This window comes from Rhineura floridana, chromosome 4 (assembly GCF_030035675.1).
Source record: "Rhineura floridana isolate rRhiFlo1 chromosome 4, rRhiFlo1.hap2, whole genome shotgun sequence".
Taxonomy (NCBI): domain Eukaryota; kingdom Metazoa; phylum Chordata; class Lepidosauria; order Squamata; family Rhineuridae; genus Rhineura; species Rhineura floridana.
Genome location: NC_084483.1, coordinates 177,573,703 through 177,595,758, shown reverse-complemented (window position 1 = coordinate 177,595,758; position 22,056 = coordinate 177,573,703). Strand labels below are relative to the sequence as shown.

The 22,056-nt window shown below is 43.7% G+C and overlaps 1 protein-coding gene across 1 annotated transcript in view; it reads right to left on the bottom strand.

The window, feature by feature from the left end:
- Positions 1 to 10,762: 10,762 nt before the first annotated feature.
- PKDCC (protein kinase domain containing, cytoplasmic) overlaps positions 10,763 to 22,056 on the bottom strand; it is a 70,959-nt gene continuing 59,665 nt past the window's right edge. Inside the window, exons 6-7 of the mRNA XM_061625359.1 lie at positions 17,667 to 17,840; positions 10,763 to 13,442 (exon numbers count right to left, since the gene is read on the bottom strand). Coding sequence (XP_061481343.1) covers positions 13,357 to 13,442; positions 17,667 to 17,840 — 260 coding nt within the window. The 3' untranslated portion in view covers positions 10,763 to 13,356. The remainder of the gene's footprint in view (positions 13,443 to 17,666; positions 17,841 to 22,056) is intronic.

Below are 22,056 nucleotides of genomic sequence, written 5' to 3'. Positions count from 1 at the left end.
CAGACACCCAAAGCAAAGTGGCTTTCGGAGACAGTGCTGGATCTTGGCCTGAAGTTACGCCTGCGCAAAACTTGACTGACATCTGGGAGGGAAAATCAGGATGGGCCACGGAGAGTGTACTTTTGGGATTAGCCTTGGCAATCTGCTTATTTTTTACTTGCTGTTGGCTAAATCGTTCTATAACACCTGGGAGGAGAATGTGGGGCTAGCAGAAGACTGCTCTGAGTGCATTGTTCAAGCAACTCAAGATACAAGAACGATTTTTACACTGATATATCACACACAGCCCCCAGATGATTGCAAACCACATGGGACCACCTGTATTCATAATGGTACTATGTATTCTATCTGTAAGAAAGGTTCTAATGTTCAATGTTACGACCCCGCCACCCCTGTATGTCTAAATGTCACTGTATGGGCAGGACTTGGATTTCATAAGGGTCCAGATAGACCAGACCTATATTTCCTAAATTATACTGTTGGCCTCCTTAAAGGGACACAGCCCCTTACTGTAATCTTTAATGTCTGTGCAGCTATGGATAAGGTGGCATACAGATCTTGTGGATCCCAGAAATGGAGAAAAGAGTATGTCCAAAACCATAAATATTTGTGTAACAAGAATGCACCTCGACCAAAAGGACCACTGGTTCCATTCTCCTCTTCATGCATAACATGGTCAGAAGGAGGATGGCGCAGCATCTGTGATCATATTGGTGGAGGGTATAAGGGATGTACATACTTAACCAAGTTTTGAAGGATGCCCCAGACAAATGCTGTCTCCCTAAATGTAGCTCGTAACAATCCGCCCTCAAATAGTTACGGGATTGGGATAGATGGACGAGGATCTGACCCTATGACATATATAACGATAAAGGTGGAGAAAATACGGGATGGCCAAATTCGGAACCTCGGGTGGTCAGTTTATAATACCTTACAACGTATTGCTCAAACCAATAATCAATTTGATATTTCACCAAAGGCAGAAAATATGTTCATAGCCATGACAGAAGAAATTGCTGAAACCCTCATGGTGAAAAACTGTTTTGTTTGTGGAGGAACCAAAATGGGTGAGCAATGGCCATGGGAAGCCTTGGAGGCGAATCCAGAAGTATATAATAACACGTCCTCAAGTGGAAATATTACCAGGAGAATAAAGAAAAATAATTTAATTTGGACCCTTATCACAAATTTAATAGGCCATAATTGCTTTGCTCGAAATGGAACAATACAAGTTGGCCACCTTATTTGCTTAGGAACCTGGGATATACAATACCTCCAGTGGATATCCCCAGGTAACCTCACCATTCCTCATAAATTCAATATGACTTTCCTGCCATACATAAATGAAACCAGCAATCTCCCGTGGCATGCCCCCAAGGGAATGTATTGGATATGCGGTACTTTTGCTTATGAAGAATTGCCCGTCAATTTGTCAGGGAGCTGTGTATTGGGTTGGATAAAGCCCTCATTTTTCTTGCTACCCATCTGATCCCGCCAGGTGTTAGGGGTCCCTGCATACCAACCGGTAGGAACACAGCGACGCCGACGGGAGGTAGATACGACCTTCTCCGGCTTTCCTTGTAAGGAATCTGACTGGTATGAAAAACGGGGCTGTATGGAGTTCTGAACGCATTGTATGTGTTTATGGTCTTGCCGCATGGGCAGAGGACGGGGCATATGGATATAGGACCCCTATTTACATGCTAAACCGTATTATCCGACTACAAGCAGTACTAGACTTGGCAGGACAAAGAATTGATAAAGCTTTAAATATCCTTGCAGAAACCACTGACAAAATACGAACTGCAGTCTATCAAAATAGACTAGCCTTGGACTACCTCTTAGCACAAGAGGGCGGAGTCTGTGGAAAATTCAACTTATCAAATTGTTGTCTTCAAATAGATGAAACAGGGCATGTAATCAAACAATTAACGACAGAAATGCGACAATTGACCCATAACCCAGACCAAGAGTGGAAAGGATTCAACATCAGTAACTTGTTTGGCAGCTGGTTTCCTAAATTACCTGGGTTACAAGCCATAGTTGCCCTAATCGGGCTACTTGCTGCAGGGTGTATTATTTTACCATGTGTAGTACCGATATTCATGTGAACCATAACCAATAGCTTATCTATACTCGCAGAGAAAAAGGCCATACAAGCCTATGGGGAAATAATGTACCAACAAATACAACAACAAGAAGAAGCCATATGAAAGTAAAACTTTCAAAGGCTTCTGAGGGGAGAATTGTGGAAAATGATTTTAATTCAATAAATTTGTTTATTAGCATATCAAAAGATATAGATGCCCACATCATTCTGGAAAATACCCAAAAAGGTTTGTCCTTATAGGGAACCCTGCAACATCAGAAAGGATGTGTGATAGAGCTTATCTAGTAAAGTATAATATTTAACTTACTTAGGCATTGTATTTCTATGTTAAAGAATGGCGCCTATACCCCCACCAACGCCCTAACCTAAAGAAGAAAAACAACACCATATAACGAAAATGGAAACTAGACAGGGGTCCTCCATGAGGAGAAAATGAAACCTCACGTATATGATTTCCTGTAAATGAGCTGATTTCGGGGAAATGGGTAGGGGCTTATGCTATACTTCTATACATAATAATCTACTTGCTACAAAAGGGGCTGGCTGCGTCCAGCAGGCAGAACCAGTTTGGCTGCTTCTCTACTTGCAAGTGTACTAATAAACTTTGGCATATTTTACCTATACCTGTTTCGTCGCCTCCAGATTTATTGGAACCTTGTGATCTGGGAGCGGGCCTTAGCCCATCAATATTCAAAATATTGGGGCGTTATTCTTATCATCACCCTCCCCATCTCCCCAAGCCACACCAATCACAAGCCTTTTGGCCTGGCTAGAATGTGTCCTTGATCTGCAGTCATGTCTCTTGCTCGCCCAAATGGAAGAGGGAGAAATGTACATGGGTGTGGGAAAACCTCTGACTTTTGCATGGCTAGACTGTGGCCTAACACACACAGTCCCATCCTTTGCTCTTGCCATATTTATTTATTTGGTTTATATCCCACCCTTCCTCCCAGCAGGAGCCCAGGGCGGCAAATAGAAACGCTAAAAGCACTTTAAAACATCATAAAAAGACCTTAAAATACCTTAAAACCAGACAACGTTAAAAACTTGTTTAAAAAAAGCTTCAAAACATCTTTTTAAAAGGGTTAAAAACATATTATTAAAGAAAACATATTAAAAGCAATTCTAAGACAGACGCAGACTGGGATAGATCTCAACTTAAAAGGCTTGTTGAAAGAGGAAAGTCTTCAAAAGGCGCCGAAAAGATAGCAGAGATGGCGTCTGCCTAATATTTAAGGGGAGGGAATTCCACAGGGTAGGTGCTGCCACATTAAAGGTACATTTCCTATATTGTGCAGAACGAACCTCCTGATAAGATGGTATCTGCAGGAGGCCCTCACCTGCAGAGCGCAGTGATCGACTGGGTATATAAGGGGTAAGACGATCTTTCAGGTATCCTGGTCCCGAGTTGCATAGGGCTTTGTACACCAATACTAGAACCTTGAACTTGGCCTGCTAGCAAATGGGCAGCCATTTTTACTGGTGGCCCTGCCCTGCATGCAGCCCCCAGAAGAGCTGCCAAAAAGGGAGTGCATCCCTTGAGCTGAAAAAGGTGCCTCCTTTAATAAAGCCAGTAAGTGGGATAAAAAGATGGACAATGATTTGCCAAGGTAGATGCAAAAAGGTAGGGATTGTCCCTGGTAAAGAGTTGGGAATCTATATGACTGCGCTCATCAGCATGATTTTAATGTTAGTTTTGTCTACCCATCTGAAAGGATGAAAAAAAGATAAACAACTTGGGAAAAGGGCCTCTGCACATTTAGGACCTGTGAAACACAATATGAACTGGCTGAAAGAGGAGGAGGGCTTCTGGGTAGCCAAGTTAAAAATTATGTCTGAGCAAGGTTTTATTTGCATGCAGAGTGCATAAAGTATCCAGAGACTGGAGCCGAGAGGAGCAGCAGGATTCAGGAACCAAAAGAGTGTAAACACAGACAGTCCTGGACTGCAAAAAGGAATGGAGGAAATTCTTAAGGAGCTGGGAACTGAAACGGTATGAGCTGTGCTGTATCCTGATTTGGCTTTGGGGAATTAAAAATTAATCCTTCCTTGAGTCTCTGGGTGGAATTTCTGGTACTGTTTCTGTCATGCAGCCGCAACCAGTTTAGCACATGGAGAGAACATCTACTGTGTCTTTGTTCAGGCCTGACTGATATATTTCTTCTTCTGACACTTTCTATTCCCTTATTCCCTTTACACATCACCTGCAGGATTAGATCTGTTTGCCAGCTTGTGCCAGAAGTATGATTTCAAACGCTCATATCCTCCACAGAGGGAATGTGTGCGCATAAATACAAAGATGATGGTCTTCTGCTATTATGGGCAAATCCTGCGTAGTTTTCTGCACTGCTAAAATGGACAATGCTGCAGTATATTGCTTAGCCTGACACCCCTACAGCAAGCCATTCTATAAAAGTGACAGCAGAGGAAGGATGCAAAAATTGCCACAGGGATGCTGTTGGCAGTGCCTCCAGGGTGAGCACACCATTCACTCTGAGAAGCAGGATTTCACAACCGCTTGGAATTGAGGGGAGAAGGAAAAGGAGGTCGAAGATGTTCTACCTCTGTTGTTGGAGACAGTATACTTCTGGATACCAGTTGCTGGGAATCACTAGAAGGAAGAGTGCTCTTGCACTCAGGTCCTACTTTTGGGCTTTCCTTAGGCATGTGGTTGGCCAATGTGAGAACAGGATGCTGGACTAGATGGGCCTTTGGCCTAATTCAACAGTTCTTTTTTTAAAAAATCTTCCACAACATTATGAAAGGCATATCCCTGATCAATTGTTCCATGGAAGCTAGGTTCACTCAGTTCATTAGGTTCACTTTTCCAGAGGTAACAATATGCTTCAGAGTAGTAGTTGCTGTGGGACAAGAACAGGAGAGGGCCATTGCCTTTGTGACCTGCTTGTGGGCTTCTCATTGCCCACTATGTGACACAGGATGCTGGACTAGATGGGTGTTTGGTCTTCTCCAGTGGGGCTCTTGTGTACAGGATGGCCAATACACATAGCCTTAGCTTTTCCAATTGATTCTCCACGACCACTTCTTCTCTGTTTTAATGCCTCTCCAGGAATGTCTCTCCGTAATAATAATAATAATAATAAAATTTTATTTTTGAGTCGCCTATCTGGCCGAATAAACGGCCACTCTAGGCGACGTACAATATCATGATAAAATACAATATAACCAAAAATATAATAATTAAAATTAAACAGCATTAAACAACATTAGAAACTGACCCATCCCCAGAGACCCCATAGGCCTGCCTGAATAGCCAGGTCTTTAAGGCCTGGCGGAAACCTGTCAGGGAGGGGGTGTGGCGAAGGTCGAAAGAAAGGGAGTTCCAGAGGGTGGGGGCCACAATCGAAAATGCCCTCTCTCTGGTCCGCACCAGCCTAGCTGTTTTAACTGAGAGAAGGTCTTGTGTGGCTGATCTTGTCATGTGGCATAATTGGTGATGCTGGAGGCGCTCCTTCAGATAAACTGGGCCGGAACCGTATAGGGTTTTAAAGGTCAATACCAACACCTTGAATTGGGCCCGGTAAACAACTGGTAACCAGTGTAGATCCACTAACACCGGGGTGATATGATCACGGCGACGGCTGTTCTTAATCAAGCGCGCCACCGCATTCTGTACCAGCTGTAATTTCCGGACCGTTTTCAAGGGTAACCCTACGTAGAGCGCATTACAGTAGTCTAAGCGAAAGGAGACCAGAGCATGTATCACCCGTGGAAGCAGATGTACAGGAAGTCAGGGTTGTAGCCTCCGTATCAGATGTAATTGATACCAAGCCGCCCGGCTCACTGCCGGGACCTGAGCCTCCATAGACAGCTGGGAGTCAAGAATGACCCCAAGGCTATGGACCTGGTCTTTCAGGGGTAATCCATCCACCCCAAGTCTTACGACAAACCAATGAATCAGTAGGTCTTCTTCACAGCTGATGGGAAAGTAAAGGAACAGAAAGAAGAAGAAACCCAAAGTCTGTGACATGCCGAATGTTCTTTGAACTTAACAAGCTTGTTTTTCAAAAGACACTGGTTTCGAAAATATACTTCTGTTCAACATTAACCTCTAACATGTGGTTTGTGACCACAGAAAGAGAAGCAAGAGGAATGGAGTGGCTCAGGAGTGCTGACTGCAACTGAAACAGATCCCAAAAGAGAATGTTGAAACTAATGAATGCAATCCATTTGAACACTGCAGCTCTGAATGGCACTCAAGCCCTCTTCAGGCATTTGTCTTCTGTGTTAAATGGACACATGAAGGGAGAAAGGAAGGGATGAGTGCAGCAGCTCCCCCTCCTTCTGCCAGCTGTGTTGAGGGTCAGGGATGCACATTTCACCAGAGTCTGCAGCAGAGTCCCCCACCGCAGGTAAATGCCCTCCAACTCGTGGTGGTGATGGGTGCAAAGCCAGTATGCTCATCACTGTTCTTCTCCATTGTGCATTGATGAACATCTGAGTGGGGCTTCCCTGAGTGAGGTTATACAGTGACATTTTGGGACAAGAGATAGCAACATATCACACAAATCTAGAGCTAAGGAAGGAGGCAGATTGCCTGTTCTTGATAAGGTAGCACCCCCCCCCCCAGGATCAGGTACATACTGAAGGGGTGATCCTTGACTAGGGGATCATTTTTCAGCTCATGGGTCACATTACTTTCTGGGGGGCCCACACCAGTGGTAGGTGGGACCAGAGGGAAAAGTGGGTGGAGTAAGGAATGTAAATTTTATTTCTGTAGAGTCGACTAGGTTCCACACACACTCATATACCCCTCTCTAGCCTCCAAAAGGCATAATCAGAGTTCAAGGGCATATTCCAGCTCCAGGCAAAAACACTCAAGGAGGGAGGGAGGCGGCGCTGGTGAGTGGTATGGCCTGGGAGCACGGGGTGTGGCTGGAGGCGTGGTGTATGGCTGGCGGCAGCAGGAGCAATACAGTCCCCACCCCATCCACAGGCTCTCCGCTTGTGCAAGACAGGAGGGAAGACGGAGGGAAGAAAAATGCCCCTTTGCTACACCAGCTCACATGACAAGAGCAGGGCCAGCTGTGCCCCCTCCCCACCCTTGAAATGTTCCATTTGGTGCCGGAGTTGGCTGGCTACTGCCATTAGGAGCTTCTGCCCACCTGCCATTTCAGTGGGCACACTGGTGCACTCATCACTGGCCAGACTCCCCTGCTGGTGGCTGAGCTCCCACACCGGTGGATCTGAGCCTGGCCATCTCCACCTCATCTAAACTCCCTCCAGCACAGGGGACAGGGTGGGGTGGGGTTGGATTGCTCTGTTATTTCTTTCCTGAAGCGTGTGTTATTGCATTCGGCATTTGTATTTTTCTCCTGTGGGTTGTGTATTTTTTCTAGCTATATTGTTTTATGGACATTGTTGTTGTTTTTCAACGAAGGCCAATCTAGAAATGTTTTAATAAACCAATAACCTACAACAAATAAATGATGTCTTTGCTAGTTTATCCAGCAGTTTGAACAACCTACCACAACACAAGTCACTTCTGGGAAAAGCAGTTTTTGTAAAGCACAGGGAGGGTTAGAGCAGCCAGCTACGACATCATTTAACAGATGCTGTAGGGGTGGGTGATGTTTTGGTGTATCTCTCTTGAACTAGACCACTTAGAAACTTAATTTGTTTTCAAAATGAAAGCTGAGAGTCCAGAAATTAAGGTGGCTCACCCGGAGACCCAGAGAGGACCCCAAAAATCCAGTGTCTCTGGGCAAAAACCGGAGACCTGGCAACCCTAGTTATGGGCAAGTGGAGACAATTAAGAAATCGTAGCAGGAAGGCAAGCAGGCAAAGGGGAGCCACTCTCTTCCTCCACTCTGCTTTTCCCCTCCTCCACCCCAGCATCTCTTTCGTTCTGCTCTTCTTTAAAAAACAGTCTCTTTCAGCATTCTCCCAATTTCCCTCCTACTACGTTCCCACCCATTGCCCCTTCTCCTCCAATATCCACTACACTGGACTTTCTTTTGTTTGGAATTCATTTGTTCATTCTATTTATTACTTGCTTACTTAGGGCACTTACAGCTCACCATTCTTCCATCATGGAACTCAACACAGCTTACATGGGGTCCCGCCTAGGCCCGGATCTGCTTGGCTTCAGCACAGTGGTTGCATCATATGCCCGTAGACAAGCCTTCCCCAACCTGGGGCCTTCCAGATATTTGCTGTACTATAACTCCCATCATCCCTGACCATTGGCCATGCTGGCTGGGGCTGATGGGAGATGGGAGTCCAGCAACATCTGAAGGGCATCACCTTGGCTACACCTGATCCAGTGCCTGAGAGGCTTTTTCCCCACTCCTCTCTCTCCATCGTGTTGTTTATAAACCTCATCTGTAAGTATTCTGGAAGCTTTTCTGACTGAACAGTGGGAATAAAATGCCTGAAATCAAACAAAGTGAGCATGAATTTACATCTTCCTTTTTCAGTTTGGAACAGCTTGTCAGAGTTAAGAACATTCTAGAATTTGTTATTTTTAAGGAGGTTGGTGTTACTTTGGGACTGACATCACTGTGGCTCTAGCCCTAGAGCTAACCAAGGTGCTTGATTGTTCTTTGTCCTGAGTATCTGCTGTACCTGCACAAATAACAGATTTCACCAAAGTCTCCTCTAATTTCCCAAATGAAAATGACTCTGTCAACGACTATCCTGACCATGCTCAAAGAAGTAGTCTTACAATAAAAGTTGTCTCATTTTCCTAGTTCATTACACAAATCTTTCCAAATACCCCCTTTCTCCCTATCAAAATCCAGCCTTCTAATAATGAAAATGGTGATTAAACTTCTTCAAATGACAGGTCAAGGCCAACATTTCTGGAGAAGGCTGTCTCTTAGAGACAAAATCCTACCTTCTCCTCTGCTCCTTCTGTCCCATTCGATAAATTGCCTACCAGATTGTTCATTTCATAAGCTGACAGTTCCTTTTGCTCTGTGTAAATAATATCTCTGGGTCCTGATCTCAGGAATTTTCTTTTCGTTTTATCCCGAGGATCAATTGTTTAGAGCAGAGCTGGTGTCTTCTTTCATTTTCCTACCTTGAAGCTGCAGGAAGTTGTTTAAAGAAGACGAGGAAATGTATAAACCAGCTAAGACTTTGAACAAAATGATAAAAAAAGGAAGAAATCCTGTATGTGTAGTGCTCTGTGGCCAGAGGCTTCCAACTGGACCAGTCCTTCTGACAGTGCATCTTCCTCTCCTGTGGGCATCTCTGACATGTTGATGTCCGTAGGAACCATTGTAAGCTTGAATTGGAAAAAACCTCAATCAAATATGTGTTGACCACACACATATGATTTAACTCTTTAACACTTGTTACTAACAGTATTGGAATTATTAAATGGTTTACTTTGCCTCTCTCAAGCAGGCTACTATCCACGTTTCTGTAAGAAATCTTTGGTTTCCAAGTTGTATACAGTTGATTGTAGTTGATGCCTTCTTTCTTTCTTTACTATATAACCTGCCTAATAACTCAAGGCAGAATCTGTGGTATCTCCCAGTCTTAATTTTCCTCACACAATCCTGTGAGGTAGGTTAGGCTGAGAGATAGTGACTGGTCTGAGGTCACCTAGTGAGCTTCATAGCAATGTGGGCATTTGAACATGGATCTCCCCAGTCCTAGTCCAACATTATAACTATTACACCACACACACCAGGGTTTGGCTAGCTGTTTTATTCCCTTATGTTGTGGCACAGCAACAAATGGTGTCACAAAGAGGCTGAAACTAAGCAGTGAGCCAAAGACTCCTCAGTTCAAATTTTAACCCGGTGCCATAAACTCCCAAGGTAGAAAGCAACAGTTCTCAGCTCCCCACCATTTCAGCAGAAGTATTCCATTAGTAACCTACCTTGCAGGGTTGTTGTAAGCATTACGGAGACAATGTAAACTCTGCATATTCTTTTAAGTGCTATATAAAAGTGAAGTTTTATTATCTGGCAGTTCTAGACAGCAGTATGTGTGTGGTTGTTTGGTTTGTAAAGGCTGCCTCAACTATTGCTAACCGAAGAAGAGACTGCTGAGCAAGACGGAGGGATGCTCCGATTTGGTATGGCAACCCCTTTTATCACATATCAGACTGGAAGGAGGGGAATAGCTTAGCTTTTTAGGGGTGGCTCCATCATTTTGGGCCCTTTGATAAAAGATTTTCCTCCAGTTTTACATCTTTTTTGTACTGGCTGATCCAGTTTGTACGCACTCTTTATTCATCCCTTCTGCTTTATGCATTTGTATTTTCAAGCTGTGTAAACCACCTTGGACATTTTTGATAAAGCAATCTAAATGTGGGCTAAAGTCAAATCAAATCAGAACCATGTAGGAAGCTCTACCAATGAATGTCGCTACTAGATCTTATAGCCACCGATTCTAGAAATGTCCCGTTAAAAAGAGCAATAGTAATTTTATTTATTTACATTTTATCCCACCTTTCTTCCATCATGGAACCCAAGGTGGTATGCATGTGGTTCCCGGGCATTCTCGCAGCCAGGCAGGGTCCCAGACCAACCTACTTAGCTTCAGCAAGGTGGTGGCCTGATGTAACTTCAGACCATATCTAGAATTCCAAAGTAAATCAGCTGAGGAATGAAGATCCAGTTTAGAACAAAAAAGAGAAAAACAAAAATTACAGTCATGGCAAAAACAAGTCCATCCATTTTGTTGAATTTTATTACAAAAATAAACAATTTAAGAGCAAAAGTACAAAAGATTCTGAAACTAGAAAACAGTATGACACTTGTCACTTTTAAACATTTTCTTGTTTGCTTTCACTGAAAGCGTATTATCTAGACACACTTTGCCTATAAAAAGATTTTGCTATTTCTATTGCATTTATTAAGGCCTGGGTTTGCTTGCTGTTAAAGGTCATTTGTTGTCAAAGATAGTAGCCAGCACCATCAGCACTCCAAATATCCTGCAGCAGAAATGTATCTTTTGTCACATGGTAACACCTGAAAAATTGTGCTGTTATTATTAGCGACTCTGCTGATATACCAGGGACACACTTCTATGTGAACGCTGTTAAAAACAAAGGCAGTCCCAATGTCACATAGGGCAATCATATGCAGTGTTTTTTCTTCAAAGGTTCTCCTGAACACACACACATCTGAAGAAGTTATGCCAACATAAATGATCCACATTGCTTCCTAGAGGGCAAGGATAAGGAAAGTGTGGCCTCCCACGTATTGGAGTCCAACTCTCATCAATCCCACTTAGCACAGCCAATGGTCAGGGACGATGAGACTTGTAGTCCAGTAGCATCAGGAGGACTGCAGGTTTCCCTTCCCTGTTATACAGCAATCCTATCAGTTGGATACATCAGCAATCCAGAGCATTTTTCATAATCAGAGCTGGCCAAAGGCATTTTGCTACCCAAGGCAAAAGGACAAAATGGTGCCCCTCTCCATTCCACTTACAGAAGTCAACTTGACTGGCAGTTGAATCTTACTTCAACACTGAATGATGCAATAGTATCCTCCACTGTACCTGAGGCAGAAGGTCAGATTAGGAGGCCTAGGGTAAGCAGTTCGGCAGTAGAAGGGAATGGCTGGAGAAGCTCAGGAGAAATGGCCAATGGCTGCTGATGTTGTGCCACCTGAGGTGGTCACCTCACTACCAAATAGTAGGGCCAGCCCTGATCACAGTAGAGTTCTTAAGAAATCAAGATGGAAAGCCCATTCTGTATATCCAAGCCTTTCAATTTTTCCCATCAAATATCTGAGTTAGTCCCACGTATCAAAAACTCTTATGCACTTGATGAAATCACAGTAACCTAGACAATACTACTCAATATTAAGCATTGGTCTGGAGCTAAGCAAATGAAAGCTGGGGAAGTCTTTTAAGTTGGACAGCTGCTGATCAACTTATGGCATATATCTAAAAGCCTATTCCTGGGCTTTGCCTCTTTGTAGCACTCCAGTATCCCATTCTATCAGGACCAAGAAACAGAAGCCAAGAGGAACTGTGCAGATAGGGACAGGCTTGATTGTCAATGGCTCTCATTAAGTGATATGGGATATAGCAAGCGGGATGCATTTGTCACAAACTGATGAGATAGGGACAAAATCCTTCTTTCCTTCTCCTGCAAGAAGAGATGGGGTTAGCTCCCACCTCAACATTATCTTAAGACCTTTTACTTTCTCCAAGTGCATGGTTTCCATTCTCTTGGATGGGAAAAGTACATCGCTGCAGTTAGGGCTGGAACACCATTCGGTGAGCTCAGGGAGACATGTCTCTGATTAATTGCACACACATACACATTCACACACTGGGTCTCTGTAGTATGCAGCTTTCTTTTTCCTCCTTCCATCATAATAATGGGCACCTTGCAAGTTTATTTTAAATTGAACACTGGGTACATTACTGATCTGTAGATACTTTGCCTGCAACGTTTAGTCAAGTAGCCGATTACATTCGCATTCCCTCCTATGTAAATGAGAAGGACGAATGCTTCTCTTAAGATAATGCCTCCTGCAATATGTGCACGCCTCATCTAGAGCTAAACTATTTTCCTTTTGAACTACTGCATTTTTTCATTGGCAAATTTATGGAGATTTAAATCAGAACTGGTAAGTCAACTCTTTTTTTTACAAAAATGGCTGATAACTTTAGTAGATACTATATGATCCATTGCACAAGGACAACCATAATTTTTGGTCTTGCATATTTGGTTCAATGGACAGAAGTACTGATTGTCTCCCAGGAGGTTTGATCTTTAGCTTTGGAACTCATGAGGTTTTAACAGCGCTGCATTGATTGTATGTGCCCACATAAATATCTGAACTGGGCATCCCAAACTCCCTATGAAAATGAAAAAAAAAATTCCAAACCAAACTCTATGCAAACCTTTGACATAGCACATATACCCTGAGGCACATATACTAAGGGTGACTGTTGCTTTCTAGCAACCTATAGATAGCCACACAGTGTATCACATTCTGGACTTCATTCTGCTTTTTAAAAGTCACATTTTAAAAATGTCATCCTATTGCACATTTGTCCTAGTCACGCTGGTCTCTTCTTTCAAAGTCTGATTTCATACTTTGTAGTTTAGAAGGAGTGATAGTGCAATTCCCTCTCCATCCTCTGCTTCGTTGTATATGACAGTGGTCGACATTTGCATGCAAACTGCTATCATATTTTACTAGCTGGGCTAGGGCTGCAATCCTACGCACACCTGCTGAACTTGGTAGGAGTTACTTCTGAGTAAAGTTGCACAGGATTGGACTTAAACATCATGCTAGCTTTCAAACGGTCACTTTCACGTAGGTTGTCTTGTCACGATCAGACACAATGGAAGTGGATTCCATCTTGAAGTAGACCAGCTGACGACCTATGCAGAAAGACATAATAATGATTTTTAAAAAATCATTAGGGAGGAAGAACAAAATCTTATATTGAAATTGAACTCTAAGATCATCCAGGTATGTCCCCTGCTTTTACTGTTGATTTATTTATACAATTTCTTAGCAGTCCTTCCCCATATGGTCCCTGGGCCAGTTACAAGAGTATAATCACACAAATAAAAACATGTAAAAGTAGTGTAACAGACTGGATACAATCATAAAAACAGGTAAAGCCATTCTAAGCAAAAGCAGTATAGTACATCGGTGAGACGTTGAGGCTTCAAAGGGTACAAAGAGGGATGTCCAGTGATGCTGGCACTGCTGCATGGGGAGGCAGAGCAGCAGGAGTATCTTGCTGTGGTTCCCAAGATAGGGATGGAGTGAGCGGGAATGGTGAGGTTGGTGGCAGCAGTTCTGCAGGTGTGCCACTCTGCTGTCCCACACAGCTGCTGGTGATTGCTTCTCAGCTTTCACATTTCCTTCCCTTGAAGACTAGCCATAGTTCAAACTTGGCCATCTACAGCACATAGTTAAACTATGGAATTTGCTCCCGCAAGAGGTAGCGATGGCCACCAACCTGGATGTCGAGGATCAGGCAAATTCATAGAGGATAAGACTATGTTTTACCTGCACAGATGGAGGAAGTATGCTTCTGAACACAAGTTGCTGGGAACTGCAAGAGGGGAGAGTACTTTTGTGCTCCGGTTCTGCTTGCAGGCTTCCCATGAGCCACTGTCAGAACAAAGTGCTGGATTCGATGGGCCTTTGGCCTCGTCTAGCAGGGCTCTTCTTACGTTCTTAAGTGATAAAATATTTTTTAAAAACTTCAGATTCAATTTTGATGTCCTGGGGTAGGATCTGATCACTCTAACTGGGCTTATAACTAACAGATACAGTGGAACAACGTGTTACATGTATTTTATTATTTATAGGTTGTTGCACTGCCCAAAAAGAGTGAACGTGACATTTTTAAAAGGCTGTTTGTCCTTTCTGTGGCTTCACTTGGCTTTGGGGTTTTTTTAAGAAGCTTGCTGCTTTTTGATGATTTTGGTTTTTATGTTAGGTGCTTTGGGTGGTTGTTTAATGTATTTTGTGGATTTGGGGGCGGGATGAGATAGGTGTTTTAAAAAATAAATAAAATAAAACAATGAAATGCTTGAAAAACCATTTAAACCCACTGCAAACTGAATCCAATGATTCATACCACTCAGGGTTAGAAAGTAGGGGTAAAAGGTGTTAAGCTGCTCAAAAGCCACAGAGTGAGAGTCTGTTGGCACAGAGTGGGACCCTCTTTGTGTGAGAGACAGAGGGGGTGGGTGAGCAGGTTGCTACAGGTGAATCGTGGTGTGAGAACTGTTGATAAGTCCACTGATTGTTCTGTCTGTTATTACCCAGGTATTTGATGAAACTGGACATTTTATAATTGTTGCCATTATTGGAGTTTAGCTTTGTTTGCCTTATAATGGAACCATTAATGCGTTGTTATTTACTGGACCTGGTTTATTATTATTTTGCCATTTTTTTCCTGCATATCTTTATTACTTTGTTCTATTGTTCCCTGCTCTGGGATTGACAATATTCAATGAAAAGCAGGTTATAAGTACTTCAAATAAATCAGTCCTGTCATACACTTTCCAAGGGTATGAGTGGGGGAAAGCACTCAGCCCAGACTCGTCGGCTGCTGCTGAGAATGATGACAAATGCCTGAATTGAGTGTTCCGGATTGCTTGTCCCATGTTGTGCCAGGGGTGTAGTCATCCAGGGATGGGAAGTCTTAGATGCCTTATTTTGGGGGGTGACAGGTCCCAGTAGGGTCCCTATGCCTCCAGTGTCCCACGAGCCAATCATCATGAAAGGGGAGTGTGTTAGCCACTGAGAAGAGTCCCAATGAGTGTTAATTGAAAGCCAGTCTTTATCAATTCCTGCTTCAAAAAGCCAAGACAAGGTGTGGAGAGTGAACATTCTGTAACTGCAGAAGAAGTGACAGTGTGTCCTGATCACAGCATCCCATCTACATCATGAAGCAGTTTGGCACCAGCAGGAGATAATTATGTAGACACTGAATTCCATAATTCAATCAATATCTCTGGCAGAGAGTCAAATGGTTACTGTGACAGAGAAGCAGAAAGCAGTAGTCAAGCCTGGCCAGATTATTCTATAACCTTAGAAGGGAGTGTGCTACTGGTTTTGACATCATCACACTGTGCATTTCCCTGCCTCGGACAGCAGCCACCAATGATGTCAGACAAGAAATCAAAAAGATAAACACATTGTGCTATGAGTAACTGTGCTTCAACAGGGGAGAGGTGGAGAACTCTGCTTGGGGATGCCATTTTTAATGCCAACTGTGTTCTGTGTAACTCAGATTGTGTCTGCAAAATCTGAGCACCAACACCTAATGTGGCACATCTTGAAATCCATCCAACCAACCCCAAAACTGAAGATTAGCTCACAAATCATTAGTATTATGCTGGCAACTTCTTCTGTTCTCCACCTAACACCTAACTGTTTGAATTACGTTTGAAACTGATCAAAGGGAAGAGAAAATGTCAGTAACATTCTCATGGGTGGGGTACAAGGGTTTTGAGATACTTATTTTTCTACCCGAGGAGTGTTTGCAAGTGCCCTTTCATTCTGCAAATCATCTCACCCGCAGTCTGTACTCTGCAGCATTCCTGGGTGCCTGCCTATGCTTCAGTGAGGTTAACTCCTCCCATAGGGCTTTTTCAAATCAGGCAGTGCAGGCCACCAGGAAGGTTGAAGAAAGCTGGAAAGATGTTTACTGGAAAGAAAAACACATGTGGCCAAGGCTGGTGTACAACAGTAAGGTAAGTTAAAAACCATGCACCCAATGGAATTCTGAAGAGATTCTGAAGTGCCCTCTGAATGAGGCAAAGAAATGGATGCCTGTTTCGCAGAAGTTGAAAACTTTCGAGAAACTGGAGGACAGATTTCGGCACAGCATTCAAAGCAATACTGAATATCACATTTTGAAACTTCAGGTTTGATGTTCAAACGGGAATAAATATGCTGTGTAGGTTAAACGTGCAAGCTTTTCAGCATTTTACATAGTTTAGGCTGAAATCTTCATATCTGTTTACCTGGGCTCAATGGTACTTATTTCCAAGATCACATCCACACCATACATTTAAAACACAAGGCATCCTGGGAACTGTAGTGTGTTAAGAGTACTGGGAATTTTAGCTCTCCCAGGATTCTATGGGAGAAGCCATGTGTTTTAAATGTGCCTTGCATATATGGTGTGGATCTGCCTACATGTAGGATCTCAGCATAACACTTATAACAGTGCAATTCTACAAGCTTCAAATTGGGTTTTGTTCCATGAAAGTCCCTCTCCTAGGCAGGAAAGGGATTTTTTTTTAAATGCTAATAAATTAAAATCAGTAAGACTACCAGCAACATCCATGACCTCTGGTGTAGCTCCCAGAGTTCATTTGAGGCTGCCCTTTGAGTAAAGTAGCATTTGTTTGTATCGGCCTGTGTCTAGATAGGAAGACAGGATGCTCTGCTTGTCAAAGGAAGATCCTGCTCACATTTCATCCAGCTGGAAGCAGTCACCCAGCACACACATGCTAATCTCGATGGCACTCCTTACGACTGATAAAGGCAAGGCGCTGGAATGCATTTTGCAGGATCACTTCTACAGCTGCTCAACCTCTCTCTCTACCTTCTGCCTAAACTTAATACAAAGGGCAGCAGCTTCCCTCAAATCCTCTCTCTCTCAAGTGCTGCCATCAGCAACATCATGTTGTGCTCTGAACGCTGCCAAGAGAGATTTGGTATACTCAATGGCTAGATGGAACTCCTGAGAAGCAAAATGTGGTAGAAAGCCAGCAGCTGCATAGGTGGTCGTGTAGACAGTTATATACATTCCATAAGTTGTTGGAATTCTGACGATATCAGGGGGAAAAGTTGTTTAGTGAAATTGTTACTCTTTACGTGGAAGACAGCTCCCTTTCCCTCATCCCTCTACAAACAATAAAAAAGGGAAAGGCTCTCTCAGTGCAGGGTTAGAGGCTGCTATGACATCAGCAGCAAGCAGACCAATCCCTTTCATGTTTGCATGTTTACAAACTCTGAGCTCTGAAAGGAAAACAGGCCCCTGCTGGCAATTTCAAGCACTCTCATTGCTTAGTAGACAGCTTGTTAGTATAAAATGAGAGTAACTTCTGCTTGTTGGTGTTTACTACCTGTCCACGTTGTTTGGTTGGTGAGCACAAAAGCTTTGCACTGTGAATGACTCTCGCAAACCTCTTTGGCCTCACTAACATCAAACACAGAAAGGAGACATCCTTTGTGATGGTAGGATGGCCAGCATCTGTAATTCTCATCAGTGATATCAGCTTCGGGCACCCTTCTGTAATCTGTAAGAAAGAAAAAGAAAGCCAACATTGCAAATGTGCCGTTTTTCAGAAAAGTGGGGTCTTCTCCAACATACCTTTAGAAAGTATTATTAACCATCTTCTCCATTTCCCCAAATATATTACCTTCATGTGCGTGTGTTTTGTATGCACACGCAGGCGTGCATGTGTGTGTTTTTAATCTTGCACAAAACATTTGCCAAAAGGAATATTTTGCTATGCTCGCTTTGGCGGAGAAGAACTTTGGGAAAGAAAAGGGTTTGCCAAGAAACTCTCTGTGCCCCTAAATTCTATCCCTCGCCTCCTTCCTGCGCAACGCAAGCCTTTGGCTTTGTTGAGGTCTTTATGGAGGGAGAATGTTCTACTGAGCGAACAACATCCACTTGAATGAACAGACGACTTGACTGTCGCTGCTCTGAATAGGGAGCTGAATTGTCAGGGCAAGACCTGATCAGACGCCCCAGCCCTCCTCCTGAGTCAGGAGAGTGTGGCTGCTTTTCGCCGGCTTTGTGAAGAAAAGACGGGTTTTTAATTAAGCAAACTCTTTTTTAGTTCCCCCTCAGATTAATACAAAAGGGCAGTTTGCTTGATGGGCCCTCCGAGAGAAAGACATTGGGGGGGGGGGGGAATAACATGAAGTTTGTTGCTTGCCCAGCACTGCTGCTTTGCCTGTGGATTAGCTGCCCCCACTGGCTGCTGTTCAGTCTTCCTGCCTTTTATGAGCGCCTGTCTCTGTCTTGTTCCCTGCACAGGGCTCTGTGCTGTTTGCCAGCTGCCTGTAATCCCCAGTTATGAATGTATCAGACAAATTAAATGAATCATTTATAAATATTTCTGCTTAGCCACTGGACTCACAAACTGCCAGTCCATTTTTTAAAATATCACACGCTTCTAATTGTGCCCATTAAGCAAACTGTAGCTGAATTTCTAGTTTCATGGCCTGTGTTTGGTTGGAGTCATTTCAGTTCAAGAGGTTTTTTGCCTGCAGCTATGAAATTTCAGCCTGTTGATATTTTTGGAATCGGTTTTGTTAAAGATGCTTCCAACTCAACTGTCAACGGAGCTCACTTTTGGCTGCAATTATGTACAGGCTTACCTGAGAATAGGCCTCACATTGGGGCTGTGCATAATCTAACAGACTGGTTTATATGAGAATTGTGCCCCACACTATTAAGTATGCATTCCATATACCATCTCCCTGGAAAGTATGTGAAATATTTAGTAAACACACATTGGTTTCACACAGCCCTTGATTTCTTCCTCTCTGACAAGGAAGTAAAATGCAAAAGCACATTCAGTATGCAGATTCAGGCATTCTCTACAGAATTAAAGTTCTGCACTGAAATGAAACCAAATTATGCATAGACGGATTCTATGACCGGTGACTCCAGGGTAAGAAGCCTCAATGAAAATCAGTAGGACTCACTTCCAAGTAGACCTGCACAGGATTGTGCTGTAAATTGTCCACATTAAGGACAGTTGCTCATTTTGCATGATTTAGTGCACTTTGGCTACTTAAAGAGGAAAGATAAGAAGCTATGCAGGGCACTAAAACTATTATGTGTCCCATTCCCCAACTCCTAGAAATCTAATTCAAGCAGCATACACAGACACCAGGCACTGCCCACATGCACCCAAACTTCTCTTCTAAATCATAAGGGCTAGAAACTTGCTTTTGAAACAAGAAAGGAAGGAGAAGAAACCCAAGAGTCTTGGGATGCTTATATACCATTTGATCAAGAGCTAACCACAGAACCCCAGTTGCTCCCAAAATCACCTCCCCTCTTACTTGTGGACCGACACTCTGAGATTTGATGCCTTCCCTGGGCCCTGAGGAGAAGGCTAAAACCTTGAGCTTTTAGATGAAATCCCAAAACCCAACTAAGACAAGAAGAGACACTTAAGGGGAATGAGCTGGAAATACAGGAGTTCATTCACTGGCGATCACTCGTGGCCAAGTAAGATTGTCTTCCAAGATAAGGTCTTTAACAGTGGGTCCATAAGTGACTGTGGAGGCCAATTCTGGATCCACACAGCTTCCCCCAGTGAGGACATAACCTGAGTTGAGTCTGGGGTTAAACCAATACATTGACATCTCACTCTTCCTTCTCTCCAAGAGAAGGTGAAATTTCTCCACACTCCCGGCCCTTTGAAGCCAACTCTGGCTCAAAGCCTAAAGACTGTAAGCTGAGTACTGTTTCTAGCTCATCTAACATTGAGCCCTGCCTCACTCTCTGTCTGCTGAAGCTCCAACATCCAGCTCAGAGCCAAAAGGAGTGAACTGTCATGCCAAAGCAACTCCTGTTGCCCTGTCAAACCCTTATCTTCCAAGGAGATGCTTGGGACACTCACTTTGGACTCTCAAATGTCCTGCAAGGGCCTCTTCTGTGTTGTGTACCAAACAAAACATGCAAATCACACGGAAGTGGATATAACAGACTAGGTGGAAAGTGCTATGGAGGTCAGTGGGAGTAGGGATGGGTCCTTCAATGACCAGGTTTTTTTGGGGGGGGGAAGACAAAACATTCCTAACAAGCATTACAGAGAGAGTGGTCAACTCAGGTGACTTCCTGTGCCCAAATGAGCTGTGCTCCAGCTGTGACTGCATGACACTTGCACATTATGGGTATGGTGTAGACCTGGCCCTAGATGTGTACAACACTGTGCTGTTACCACATCTCCTGGAGGAAAGTCTCCCACCTGGAGGCCAAGGGAGCGTGAGCTGCCTCGAAGGCTGCAGGACACTGATAATAGAATCACAGAATAATCGGGTTGGAAGGGGCCTATAAGGCCATCAAGTCCAACCCCCTGCTCGATGCAGGAATCCAACTTAAAGCATATCCAACAGGTAGCTGTCCAGCTGCCTCTACAATGCCTCCAGTGTTGGAGAGCCCATCACCTCCTTAGGTAATTGGTCCAGCACGCTGCATGAAAACCTATCCTTTCACCTGTCTAGTTCTTCACTACAGCCAGTGTGGGGTAGCGATTAGCACATCGGACTAGGACCGGGGAGAAGCGGGTTCAAATCCCCAGCCAACCACGAAGCTCACTAAGAGACCTTGGGCCAGTCCATCTCTCAAGCTTAACCTACCTCACAGGGCTGTGGAGAAGATGGAAGAAGAGATGGGGAAGAGCCATGTACACCACACCAGCCTCCTTGGAGAAAGGGTGGGATATTTATTTATTTATTATTTGATTTATATCCCACCCTTCCTCCCAGCAGGAGCCCCATATTCATGCAATACATACACAGTATGGATTTGCCTGGGTATATGTGACAAACAAGTCAGTATCTGGGCAAAACTATTTAAAAAAGGAACTTTCCTCTTAGTTTCCTACACAACAGCCACAATTACACAACCATGGAGCAGAGCCTGCATTACAGGGAGGCAGGGGGTCTTGCCATCTTCTGTGAAGATGGCCCCCTCTCCCTGCTACTGTTTTTAGGAGGCATGACTTTGCTGAAATTGGAAGAAATCTGGGAATGGGGCTTGTGGGTTTCATTAAAGCCCCCCCCCAAGCCCACGACCTGCCTTTTCACCCATAATTAAGAGTATTGTCAAGCAAACTGGGCCTTAGCAATTGCAACATAGCACTGCCTTTGTTGCATCGTATCCAGTAAGCAGATGCTTAACTGAGTTAGCCTTGAAAAGCTATCTGGCTGATTCATTGTCATCAAATAAGCAACGTTTGCAATCTTGGGAGAATTTGGATTTAAGGATTGCTTCAACTCGAGCTTTCGCCCTGCTGCTTGTCCTGCTCAGAAATGTCCTTACCGAAGATAGACTAACGGTCACACTCTGCCCAGCCCCTGTGAATTCAGTGGTCTAAATAAAGCTCTTGTAATATTACCTAGCGTGTTCTATTCCTGTGAAAAGGTTCAGGCAAATAAAGTAAATCTTTCCACTCCCAGCAGCTTGCAGAGGTATGCAGCACAGACCCATCTGTCAAATGCCTAGAGCCCGGAAGCCACAGAGGTCTCCAAAGGTCTCCGGGCTCTGGACTAGTGTAAATACTATGTCATAACATATTTAGTAAATGGTAATGCAAGTCGCACACAAATATACAGAGAAGAGGAGGAGTAAATGGGTCCTGAGATGTGGGGATAGGGGAGAAAAAAGTTTGGATCTCATTTTAATGCAAACTGAACTAAAACATGAACTGGAACATGCAGCCCTCTTTTGAAATTCACATTTCTCCCAATTTTGCAATGCAGCTC